Below are 12,656 nucleotides of genomic sequence, written 5' to 3'. Positions count from 1 at the left end.
CTACAATGTGTATTATGTATTTATTCAGCAGTTGGGGTTTTTTCCTTATTTTCTTGTGTTTCCTCGGGCCGGTTGGGTGGTGGGCGTTGCCGAGCTGTACGGTTGGAGCGTGGGGAACTCGCATTAAACCCTTTCCCGTCACACGGTCCGTGGCTCGGTTCCTGAGGGGCCCGGGCCGCCATAGCGGCCTGCCATGAGGGCCGGAACTACAGCTCCCAGCATGCCCCGCGCGCGGCGCAGTGCGGTGACGTACTCATCGCGCCTCGCGGGTGACGGCGCCGCGGGCTGACATGGCGGCCGTGCGGGAGCGGCGGTGAAGGTGAGCCCCGGGCGGGGCCGGGCCGAGGGGAGCTGAGGCTGCGCCAGGCCGGGCCGGTCTCTCTGGGGGTCGCCTGCCGAGCAGCAGAGATAGGGGCAGGGCCATGAGCAGGGGCGGGTGAGTGTCGGACCCGCTGGGGCAGGGCTCTGAGGGGGCACAGGGAGGGCGTTTCCCGCCCTTTTCGCCGCCCCTGAGGGCTGAGGGCGAGGCGGCGGCGTCCGTCAGGAGCGTCAACCCAGAGCATCCCCGGTATGGTGGGGGAGCAGAGCCCGGAGATTCCCCGGGATAGCGGGGGAACAAAGCCGTGACGGAGCTCGGTGAGCTGCGTTCCTCATCCTCATCGCTCTGCCACAGGGGCGAGACCGGCTGGGCTCAGCGTCGCTGAAGGAGCTGCGGGAAGAAGGAGTCCGGCCGGGGCGAGAGAGCAGGCAGGGAAAACTGCTGCCGTTTGTCTTCGAGAGGGCCTCAAGCTGGCCATGCCTGACTTGTGAAAACGTAACTCATCCTGAAAGTAAGTGGAGGACGGGGAGGAGTGATTACTGCGAGCCTGTTTATTGGAAGGGAGAAAGAAAGAGGTTTTTTAATTTTTTCCCGATATATAAGTTGTATAAAGTGGAAAAAATTCTTTTAAAAGAAAGAAGATAATTTTTAAAATGCTTATTTATCTAGTTCTTGTAAGGATGCTCGGTTGGATCACAGAATCACAGAGTGGTTTGGGTTGGAAGGGACCTTAAAAATTATCCAGTGCCACTCCCTGCCGTGGGCAGGACACCTTCCACTATCCCAGGTTGCTCCAAGCCCTGTCCAGCCTGGCCTGGAACACTTCCAGGGATCCAGGGGCAGCCACAGCTTCTCTGGGCACCCTGTGCCAGGGCCTCCCCACCCTCACAGGGAAGAATTCTTTCCCAATATCCCATCTAACATTGCCCTCTGGCAGTGAGAAGCCATTCCCCCTTGTCCTGTCACTACACCCCCTTGGATTGCTGTTGGCACTTGGTGACACTGGTCTTCATTGGATTTTTCCCTGTAGCGCAATGTCCCTGTTGTTTACTCGTTCCAACTCAATAGTTGCAGTGAAGAAGGATAAAAGACACATGGCTGAGGTAAATGCTTCTCCACTTAAACATTTTGTCACTGCAAAGAAGAAAATCAATGGTATCTTTGAGCAGCTGGCTGCATACATCAACGAGAGCTCCTTGTTCCTGGAAGGTAAGCTGAGTTCTTGAACTGCAGGTGTGTAACAATGCTCTGCCCACCTACAGTTTCCCCAAACACACACACACAGCTAAACCCCCTCAATCAGTTAAATGGCACTGCTGAAGCTGTGTGTATTTTTACCTGCATGTCTGTATGTTCATGTTTGCAAGAAAAACTGAAAATTATTTTGTTGAATTTGAGTAGAGTTCAGGTTCAGATTTTGAAGACGAGAAGTTCATGCATGTTAAGAAACTGAGCTAATTAGGCAGCTATGCTTTGTTTTTATGTTTGGTAGATTTTTAATTAATTACACAACACCAAAGGGGTTTTTTTTTGCCTATAATCCTTTCAGTATTCTTGCCTGCAGACATTGCTACTGACACGTAATGTACCCCAGTAATTGGCTTTAACAGCTTAAGGCACAGGCAGATTTTATCTCTAAGGGTGCTGGACTGTTTGTAGTGTTGGCTGTTCTGTTCAAGGCAGTCACAAGAATAGGAATGGTTATTAGACACACAAAAGAGGCCCGTTGATAAATGCTGGTGCAGAATTGCCTCAGGGTGTCATTGCCTGTGTCAAGATCACCATAAACATTCAGTTCTGTGTGTTACCATCACAGAGGGGGCTTTCACCCAGGACTGACCCAGATGGCTTCTGGCATTCAGAGATGTGATCTGTTTTGATTTTTAGAAACACACAAGAATGTCGAGCTTGATCCTGTCACCACAGAAGAGCAGGTACTGGAAGTCAAAGGCTACCTGTCAAAAGTCAGTGGTATTAGTGAAGTGTTGGCAAGACGACATATGAAAGTTGCCTTTTTTGGGAGGTGAGTCACGTGCTGGTGTTGCCTACGCTCCTCACTCAGCAAAGCATTTGAGTATTGTAGCCAGTAAAAAATATTTATAGAAACACTAGTGCTTTAGCTTTTGCTTGTAATGTGCATGTTCCTGGTATAGGTGCTTTTGTAAATTGGAAACAAATATTGTATCATGTAATTCTTCAATTTGAAGAATTCTTAAAATGAGGAAATAGAGAAGTCTTTTTGCAGGTTGCCTCTGCAAATTAGGCACCTAAATTGTTAATGGCTCCGATACAGCTTGGCTTTAGAGAACTTGCTTTTTGTAATATCAAAATGAGCACATCTGGCTCTCAGAAGCCTGAAACACCATCCTTAACCTGACTGCAGGACAAGCAATGGGAAGAGCACTGTGATAAATGCCATGCTGTGGGACAAAGTTCTTCCTTCAGGAATTGGACACACCACTAATTGCTTCTTGCGTGTAGAAGGGACAGATGGACATGAGGCTTTCCTGCTGACTGAAGGCTCAGAGGAAAAGAAGAGTGTTAAGGTACAATTTCCTTAAGCATAAGGTTAAAAGCTCTTCAGAAATGTCAGAAAAGGGAAGAAACAAGAAAATTAAATTTCACAGTCAAGGATTTTAATCATTAAAGGAGTGGAGATGAAGAATGAGTCTTTGTTAGATGTAGGCAGTAAGGAATGAAGCGAATTGCAGGGTGGAGACTTGTTCATTTTATGAAAAGGATGATATGTTGTATATGTTAGTGATAGCAGGCAACAATGACTCAGGAAGTTTTGAGCTTTGTATGACTGCTAAAATCACAGACTTCCTGATAATTCCTCAGTAGCCTTTCCTGACAGTAAAAATCTGTTAAAAACTCTCACTAACAGTTGCCTTTTTGTTAGGCCATTCAAGAAGGTTTTGTGTGGAAAACCTTCCAGGGAGAAAACAATTTGGACTTGGGCTTTATCTTAAATTGTCTGTGAAGGGGAGATTATTGTGTTACTGGGTCTTGGCATACAGGAAATGTTATTTCCATCTTTTCATAGACAGTAAACCAGCTGGCTCATGCCCTTCATCAGGATGAACATCTGAATGCTGGCAGCCTAGTCAGTGTGATGTGGCCCAATTCCAAATGTTCTCTCTTAAAGGACGACCTGGTGCTGATGGACAGGTGAGAAATAGCTTTCTTTCCTTTGCTGCTTATCACAGACTAATTACAGAAAAGGTTTCAAATATATATTTAACAAACTTCAAGATAATTGACCCTGTTGTCATCTAAGACAGTGACCAAAGTCCTTTGCTATAATTAACAGTGAGATTTTCTTGGTCATTACTTCCTTTTAACCTATACTGTGTCACCTCAGGGCAGTGTAGCTCTGACATGAGAAATAAATGCTCTGAAAAGTTCTTATTAACTTAATTTATTCTGTTTTTGCTGTATTCATGGCACAGTAATATCTCATTTCTCTTTATTGCTAGCCCTGGCATTGATGTAACCACAGAGCTGGACAGCTGGATTGACAAATTCTGTCTCGATGCTGACGTATTTGTCCTGGTGGCAAATTCTGAATCAACATTGATGCAAACTGTATGTGCAAATCCACTTGTTCAATTAATTTAGCTAAAGGTTAAAAATATTTGATGCATTAATCTAAAGAGGTTTTGTTTCGTTTTCCGTAGGAGAAGCAATTCTTTCACAAGGTGAATGAACGTCTATCTCGACCCAATATATTTATTTTAAATAACCGCTGGGATGCTTCTGCCTCTGAACCAGAATACATGGAAGAGGTTTGTGATGCATTTAAAATACTGTTTGCATGAATGTTACAGAGTCTGTTTTCATTCTGATCCTTGAGGATCCTTGAGGACAGTGCTATTATGAGAATGTTCTACAGTTTGGATTTTTATCACCTTAGTGTGGAGACTAGAGGGAGCATAGACCAGTGACCAGGACATGACTCTTGAAATTTCTGAGCAGGAAATCAAGAGTCTCACAGGGGCCTTTTGAAGTCAGACCACTTAAGATAACCTCTGGAAAATCCCATAAAATAGCAAATTTTTTTTTTCTTGCTCTTTTGATAGCTTAGACCAGCAGAGGGCATCTCGGTGCTTGGTCTAACCTTGAAGAGGTGGCTAAAGTGGATTTAACACGTGTGGTTTATCCTGGTTATCTCTCAGGTGCGCCGGCAGCACATGGAGCGGTGTACCAGTTTCCTGGTAGATGAGCTGGGTGTGGTGGATCGAGCCCAGGCAGGAGATCGAATTTTCTTTGTGTCTGCAAAAGAAGTGCTGAATGCCAGGATTCAAAAGGCTCAAGGGATGCCAGAAGGAGGTGAGGAAAGCTAGCAGAAACTTGCCGTTTACTTATAGGGAAGAAAATAGAGAATATCTTGTTTCAAAAAACGTGTTAATTTGGGGTAAGGCCAAATTGTTAATAAGGCAATTGCAACTGAAGAGATGACTTAGCAGCACTTTTGCATTGGCTTCAGTGTAAAGCAGGAGCATTTCCTGATGTCTGGCATCTGATTGCTTTCTCAAAATTTAAGTAGCTGTTTTGTGCTTTCCTTCTCTCAGGTGGAGCATTGGCAGATGGATTTCAAGTAAGAATGCTGGAGTTTCAGAGCTTCGAGAGAAGGTTTGAGGTGAGCAAATGTGTGCTGACCTTCTGGCTAGATTTTACTCCTGAAAGACTGGAAATAGATCATACAGGAAAGAGAAGTTGTGTTAGTGTGCTCCTGCCTGCTGCTAATCTTGGGCTGCCTTTTGTATGCAGGAATGTATCTCCCAGTCAGCAGTGAAAACAAAATTTGAGCAGCATACGGTGAGAGCAAAGCAGATTGCGGAAGATGTTCGGCTCATCATGGACTCTGTGCATGTTGCTGCCCAGGAACAGCGGTGAGAGCTGGTGCTTGGTGCTTGCATAACTGCAGTTTGTATTCTGGGAGAGATGTAAGGGAATATGGGCTTTTGAAATGCAAAGCAGAATACAGTGGTTTTGGGAGCAAAAAGAACATATACTGGTGGTCTTGCTTCTAGTGAATTGTGGAAGTATTGAGAAAAGGACCGTTTTTTTGTCCTGTGCCATGACTGTGTAATCTATTGCAGATTTTGACATGTGTTGTTACTGGGCAGGAGAATCTGTCTTATTTCTGGAATTCAAATATATTTATAGATCAAAAATGCATTTATCTGGCATTTTGATGGACACAGGGGTTTTTTCCACCAGAGTTTACTGTCTGGAAATGCGAGAGGAACGACAGGATCGTCTAGGTTTTATAGACAAACAGCTGGAGCTCCTTACTCAAGACTACAAGCGGAAAATCAAACAAATCACAGAAGAGGTGGAGAGACAGGTAAGGACTAGTGGCTGCAGAAAACTAGATTATCTGAAACAGCTACCAGCATAGTGGGGAAAATGCACAGTGCTGACAAAGCTTCAAAGTACTAGAAATGTGGGAGTTACAGATGGGAAGAGAAGAAATGCTTTCAGAAGCTTTATTTTCTCTCCTGCACTGTTTTTCTAGGTGTCAAATGCAATGGCAGAAGAAATCAGACGGCTCTCAGTGTTGGTAGATGAATACCAAGCAGACTTCCATCCGTCTCAAGTAGTTCTTAAAGTGTACAAGAGTGTAAGTGATGTTTGCTTCCTGCAGGTTGCTTAAGCAATTTAAGAGACGTTTTTTAGCTCTGAGTCAGTAATTATGCCAGCTCATTGAGATATTTGACAATCTTCCAGCTAGGATATGAGCTAAAACTTCAGTTGTTTTAATAATCTCATTAATAATATGATACACATGTTATATATCATATTATATAGATTGAGCAAAACTTTTCTTAAAATAAAGAGTCCATGTGAGATTTTTTTTTTTTAATTTGCCTTTTCATCCCCTTCACTGAAAAATGGGTGGAAGTATGAAATTGATATTAGAACACTGGGCAGACATTGTGTGCTCCTGTTCTGGGAGGGTCTTTTTAACCATGAAGCTCTAGTACCTTCAGCATGCATCTTAGCCATGTTTATTCTAATCTTAATAACTCTTTGTTTGTCAGGAGCTCCATAAACACATCGAGGAAGGCCTGGGCCGTAACATGTCAGATCGTTGCTCCAGTGCAATTACAACATCCCTGCAGACAATGCAGCAAGAAATGATAGGTCAGTTCCACAGGCAATATTCTGCTTTCTCTTGCCTTGAATTGCAATGCAAAATAACTTGGTAGATGTTCTGAGTTTCTTATTAATCAAATGGGTGATGTGCAGCTGTCACCATCTGAGTTTCCACCTTGATGAGTAATACTGTTGTGCAGAGGACTAGTTCTGTGTCTGAACTTGTGCAGTGATTTCCTAATGAGGATTACAGTCAATGTAATCCTCATGACAGAGAGGAACTGTGGCTTTGGAAATTTGAGAGATTCTCACTCCAAATCCTAATGAAATACAAATTACTTGTAACTAGGTGCCTGTCTGAATATGGGACTTAATGGGACTATGGTGCCTAAAGACTTGTAGAACTGGGTTTCAGATTCTGTTTTCCAAGGTCTTGCTAATCTGTAAACTTCACCAGCTACCTATAAGGATTTTGGAGGGTCTGTGGAAAGATTTCCTTCTGAGTTGCTCTGAAGAGCCAAGAATTGAATAGTAATTGATAATTTATCTCTTACTTTGCAACATGCTTGGCTTATGAAATTTAACGTACTAAGGAAACTCACTGTGGAGGATTAAACAAGCCATAACCACCCTGATTACAGAATACAAGACCAGTTAATTCTTGTGAACTCAACAGCCATTTTTTGCATGTTTTTGTTTCCTGTCTGTGCAGATGGTTTAAAACCCCTCCTCCCAGTCTCTTTGCGGGGCCAGATAGACATGTTGATTCCCCGTCAGTGCTTTATGCTCAGCTATGATCTGAACTGTGACAAGCTTTGTGCCGACTTCCAGGAGGACATAGAATTCCATTTCTCTCTTGGATGGACAATGCTGGTGAACAGATTTTTGGGACCAAAGAATGGTCGTCGGGCCTTGATGGGCTATAATGACCAGGTAAAGTACCTCATTGAATGGTTGGGGTAGATATTTGCTATTTCAGTGGCTGCTGAAGTCCCTTTGGTGGGAAGAGCAGTGGTTTTCCTCCTCTAATTCTCTCCTTTGATTTTGTTTTGTCCCTGCTTTTCTAATTAGGTTCAGCGCCCTTTAACACCAGCAAATCCCAGTCTGCCTCCTTTGCCTCAGGGCTCCATGACCCAGGAAGAACTCATGGTGTCCATGGTGACTGGACTGGCTTCATTAACTTCCCGAACTTCTGTGGGGATCATCGTGGTTGGTGGTGTGGTATGTGTGCATTCTAGGCAGCATTTTTATAACTTAATTTGGAGCACTGACTTAAAAAGCACTTGCACTGCTGTATCCTGTAGATACTTGCTATTCACAGACAGTGACCTACTTTCTCCTTTGATCTTCCATTTGTGTATAAATAGTGAGCTGATTTGGCAATGCTCTGTGCACTGTTGTGAGTGAGCATCAGTCTGCAATGATGATTGTGTAATTTGTTTTTCCTTGTGCTTCTTTAGGTCTGGAAGGCTGTGGGTTGGAGACTGATTGCTCTCTCTTTTGGCCTTTATGGGCTGCTCTATGTGTATGAGCGACTCACCTGGACCACCAAAGCAAAGGAGAGAGCTTTCAAGCGGCAGTTTGTGGAGTATGCTGGGGAGAAACTGCAGCTCATCGTCAGCTACACGGGCTCAAACTGCAGCCACCAAGTCCAGCAGTGAGTTCCCTATACTCAGCTAAAACCTAACAGAAGTTTTGTTGTTCAGGGGCTTTTTAAAATGCTAAGCCTTGTTTAAAAAAAAATGACTTCATGCTGAAGTTCAGAGTTAAAAAATGTAATGACGTGTTTTAAAATAATATTAGTCTTATTTTGTATATACAGGGGTTGGGTGCTGTTAGGCATTAGTTTTAATGTACTTCATGTCTTAAATCAAAATGCTCTAACATACCCTTATGCAGAAGTGGAAAGATGAACATCTGAGTCACGATACCATCATCACTACATCAAAGGGATTTATTCCTTGCATGTGCTGCTTGATCTTACTTTCCATCATATCCCACTCTTCTTGTTTCATAGAGAGCTTGCTGGAACGTTTGCTCATTTGTGTCAGCAAGTGGACATCACACGGGAGAATCTTGAGCAAGAAATTTCTGCCATGAATAAAAAAATTGAAGTTTTGGATTCACTGCAGAGCAAAGCAAAACTGCTCAGGTGAGATTTGATTATTCCATACAATTATTTCTCATGTGATTGCCCCAGGATGTTCAAATGAGCTGTAGCTTAGAGTTCATTCTGTCTTTGTTTGTCATAGCACTTGATGTGCAGCTGTCAGCACTTTTCCCTACCAAGTCATGTTCCCTTTCACTAGGTACTTTCCCATGGACTGTCAACAGTCATTTAAAGCTTCCGTTTCACAAAGCACCTTTTTCTTCCTGTTTTTTATTTGTTTGGAATTACAGTTCCTTCCCTTTTATCAAAACATACCGTCTTCCACTCCCACAAACTCCTTCAGGCCCTTATGAAATCATGCAAAAAGTCTTGCCTTCACCTTTGTTCCCAGTTGTCTGCTGTTTTCTTTACCCTGGAAAGGCTGTTGGGAAGACTTTTTCAAACCTTCCTTACCAAGACAGTAAGACCAGTGTGAAGTTGTGTCCAAGATCTCTGAGCCTCAAAGCCTAGGGGCTGACAGCAGGCAAGCATTCCTGACCTGCAAGGAATGGCAGCAGCCTTTTGGAACAGACCTGTGGCACTCTGTGCCTTGCTGTGTACTCGTTTTAGTCATGCTTTTTTCTGACTGGCGTGAGGAGAGCTGTTTCATTCACCTAAGAAAACTTTCTGTCCTTGCAGGAACAAAGCAGGTTGGCTTGACAGCGAGCTCAACATGTTCACACATCAGTACCTGCAGCAAAGCAGATAATGTGGGAAGAAGAGAAAAACAACAGTTTCCCTCAGTGCTCTCTTAATTACTGCAGAGAACATGGTGGGTGATGGAATTCCCTAAAGGGAATGAGCAAGAGCCTATTGCTGTGTTTCCAGTTGCTGTGTGAACAATAGGATTCTGCTTCCCTGTTCTGTGTCCCACCTCTAAACACTAGCTGTTAATAACTCTTCTTTTTCCTTGTGAGACCAGGCTACTTCAGGAGGAATGTGTGCTTTATACATTTACAGGGGGCTTTTACTGCACTTCATTTTGCTTTAAACAAGTTTAAAGCAATCAAGCAAATGTTTATCAGGTTAAAAGTTATTCTGACACATCTTTATGGAGTTGTTTGTTTTACTTCATAAAGACAGAACTTTTGACTCCCAAGCCCCAGGTTGCCGTATGTGTGAGAAGCAGCTGTTTGACTAAACACAGATCCCATGCACACAGATATGATGGTGGTTTCACAAAGCATTTATAGCCCACACAGGCCTGTCTCCTAGGTTAATGTTCTGTTATTCTAGAACATAACAGAGAATCACAATGTCCCTTCTAAGAAAGGTTTCTTGCTGTCAGTATGCTTAAACCTGCGAACAAAACCTAGTTCTCTTCCGGAGCAAGAGGGACTAAGATTTGCTTTGGTAAGCTTAGTGAATTTGGAGTTAGTTTTCTTCCTCTTAAGAGCTCTGTAATAACACAGTCTGGCCCATTTCCTGCTGTGGACATATAGTTTACAAAGACAGAACTAGGTTCTGTGAAAGTGCTGATAATTTCTCAGCTTGTTGAGGAAGAAAACTAGCAAAGAGAAGCCAGTTGACACAATGTAATGCACTGCCTTACAAGCTCAGTTGGTGAATGTGGGTTTTCTTTGGAAAAGCACAGCTGTGTTTCTGGAAGCAGGCCTGTGGAATTCCATTACCACTATTTGGCCACAAGAACAGCATGTGGATTACACGCTGTAAGAGATTTTGCTTCATGTAGAGTTCCCACTGGATGTTACAGTCCGAGCAGCAATAGGATTTGATATGTTTCTTTTCTGTTAAAAGTATCAGAACATGCAGGCAAGTACAGCTCCTCTGAGGCTGGGGGGACTTGTGGCCCTCGTAGTTCATGCCAGGGCAAGAATGCTTTAAGCAACTTACTTTTTTTCAATACATTCTTTATTTGCAAATACATTAAATTAATTGTAGAGTTTTGCTCAGATGCAGTATTGAATTTGGAATATAATATTTGGGAATTGTAAGGACTTGAGTCTCTTCCTGTTGGAATTGATAGAGAAGAAATTCTCACTGATTTTAGGAGGAGTAGGATTAGGTTCCTCTCTAGCAAGTTTCTTTTCCTCTTTGTGGGTCAGTGTTTTGCCATGTGTTGGTTATAACCTTTCTGTTGCCTGAGGAATTCAGAATCAGATCCTGTAGTTCTGTGGTTAGTGACAACCTAAATCTCTTCAGCATCACACACGTAGAATAGGCTGTCTTTAGGCAGATCCCACCTGAATTCAGAGCTGTTGAGCAGTGGGGTGTTTTTCTTATTGACAGAGACTTTTCCCTTGAAAATGGCTTTAGGATTTCTCATTCAGGCTCAGGTGTGAATATATGTACCTGTGACAAGTCCCATGTTTTTCATATCATGGAAGTTCCAGAAAGAAGCTGCCTGATACTTGAGGGAGTAAAAATAGTGAAATGTCAGTAAGTACTTCTTAGGTAAAGCTTTCTGAGATTTGCAGTAAGACTTGAAGTATCTTTATTGTGTAGGAGCTGGCACTGAGACTCTTACATCCCCAGAATGCAGAAAGAAAACAAACATTTCCCTTCCAGTAGACAACTTTGACTCCAACTCAAACTGAAAAGCTGTTTTCGTCAGGTTTCTTTGACCTTGAATTGGGTTCCTCAGGCAGCCACCAGGATGTGAATATAGATTTGATCAAATCTGAAAATGAGCAAGAAAGAAATTTGAGTCTTTGCTCCTGCAAGTGTGTACTCTGGGCTTGAGGTGAAGTATATTGGAGTAAGTGGAATCATCTACTGTTACTCTGCTGCAGGTCTTAGTTGAATAAATTTGAATCTTTAGTCTCTCAAGCTGTCATATACAATTATAATAAGTTATGTTCTGTTTTATTGAGTTAAAATACTAAGCACATCCCTAATGCAATACAAGGATATTGTCAACTGCAGGTCAAGGCAGAGGATGATGTACTACAGCTCAGCAGCTCGTGACTACTTGAAATGCTGACCTTGCTTGTGAAGAGGTAGTGTTAGCATCTCTTCAATGGGCCTTTAGGGGAAATCTGATAAATGAGCTGATCTTTAAGCCAGTGTCTTATCTGTGAAGGGAAAAGAGATCGATGGGTTCTCAGAACTTGAGAACTTGCTGTGTGTGTGTGACGCTGCTCAGGCTCGGGTGCTGTCGGCATTCTCACTGCAGAGCTGAAACATAACCTACAGAAAGGGGGAAAGAACCACTTGAAATTTTTTCAGAAGCAAAGCTGCTAATGTGTGTGGGTAAGGATGTGTAAGCCTTGTCCCTGGAAACCCAAGTGATTGAGAATGAGTCTTTTAACAGACAGGCCTATAAGCTGGATTCCTCTGAAACAAATTACAGCTGTACTTCTTTAATTGAGAGTGGTGGAGGAATGAACACTATCAGGAGGAGGTTGTTCTCTTCTGATTTTCATAAAGAATGCTAAACTAATCCTTAAAACAGGTAATTCCAAAAGCAGTCTTCACCCAACTGCCATTAAAGAAGGTCAGCTAAATGCACTTTTATCTTATTGCTGCTACTTTTCCTGTTGCATTATGTTGATGGAGCTCTCCGAAATACTCTTACCAGTGAGTTTTCTCTCTGCTGTATTTAAGGTGATAAATTTGCATGAGTTAGTCCTGTAACAGTGCTGTAAACAATGGAAACCAAAATAAAAGTGAATTGGAAAAACATTTCTCCTGGTGTGTCCTGCATGTTGTGATACAGTCTTCCAGTGCAAGTATATCAGCTTATATCGTCAGTACATATAGCTTTGCTGCTTTGTGATACTGAATTGCATGTTTGACACTAGTGACCTTTTTCTGTGTTCTTACTTTGAAAATTAACAAGGAGACCAACGATGCTGAATTGTCTGATAGAAAGTTTTAGTTGCACTAAAATTGTCAGTACTGAATCAACGATTTCTTGAGAATATTGTAGGGAGTAATAGTGAGCAACTATTGAGTTAGTGGCCTGAAACTGTGATGGAACAATATCCTCGGTAAGTTACATCTTGAGAATATTGTGAGAAGTAATAGTGAGCAACAACTGAGTGGCCTGAAACTGTGATGGGATCAATATCCTCAGTTGGTAAGTTACATCTTTCTCGAGAATATTGTAGGAAGTAATAG

The 12,656-nt window shown here is 42.7% G+C and overlaps 1 protein-coding gene across 2 annotated transcripts; it reads left to right on the top strand.

Annotated features, from left to right (window-relative positions):
* Positions 1 to 180: 180 nt before the first annotated feature.
* On the top strand, positions 181 to 12,218 carry MFN2 (mitofusin 2). 2 transcript variants are annotated; one of them, XM_085080048.1, is made up of 19 exons: positions 181 to 319; positions 674 to 830; positions 1,350 to 1,528; positions 2,207 to 2,342; positions 2,703 to 2,865; positions 3,366 to 3,490; positions 3,799 to 3,907; positions 4,000 to 4,107; positions 4,498 to 4,651; positions 4,894 to 4,961; positions 5,093 to 5,214; positions 5,546 to 5,672; positions 5,844 to 5,948; positions 6,370 to 6,472; positions 7,137 to 7,357; positions 7,496 to 7,645; positions 7,885 to 8,081; positions 8,442 to 8,576; positions 9,213 to 12,218. In XM_085080048.1, the coding sequence occupies exons 3-19, from the start codon at positions 1,354 to 1,356 to the stop codon at positions 9,280 to 9,282; spliced, it is 2,268 nt and encodes a 755-aa protein (XP_084936174.1). In that variant the 5' UTR covers positions 181 to 319; positions 674 to 830; positions 1,350 to 1,353; the 3' UTR covers positions 9,283 to 12,218. The 2 variants fall into 2 exon arrangements, with proteins under 2 accessions (XP_084936174.1, XP_084936175.1); XM_085080049.1 differs by lacking the exon at positions 181 to 319 and adding an exon at positions 547 to 568.
* The last annotated feature ends 438 nt before the right edge of the window (positions 12,219 to 12,656 follow it).

Source organism: Lichenostomus cassidix, chromosome 21, assembly GCF_008360975.1.
Source record: "Lichenostomus cassidix isolate B80296 chromosome 21, HeHo_3.0, whole genome shotgun sequence".
Taxonomy (NCBI): Eukaryota; Metazoa; Chordata; class Aves; order Passeriformes; family Meliphagidae; genus Lichenostomus; species Lichenostomus cassidix.
The sequence above is the reverse complement of the archived record's forward strand: the minus strand, read 5'-3'. Positions and strand labels throughout refer to the sequence as shown.

Excerpts from the sequence above, each read along its gene's own strand:
- MFN2 (XM_085080048.1), top strand. The coding sequence starts at position 1,354 with ATGTCCCTGTTGTTTACTCGTTCCAACTCAATAGTTGCAGTGAAGAAG. Across the intron at positions 7,358-7,495 it reads TGATGGGCTATAATGACCAG|GTTCAGCGCCCTTTAACACC; the intron begins GTAAAGTACCTC and ends TTTTCTAATTAG. Across the intron at positions 8,082-8,441 it reads TGCAGCCACCAAGTCCAGCA|AGAGCTTGCTGGAACGTTTG; the intron begins GTGAGTTCCCTA and ends CTTGTTTCATAG.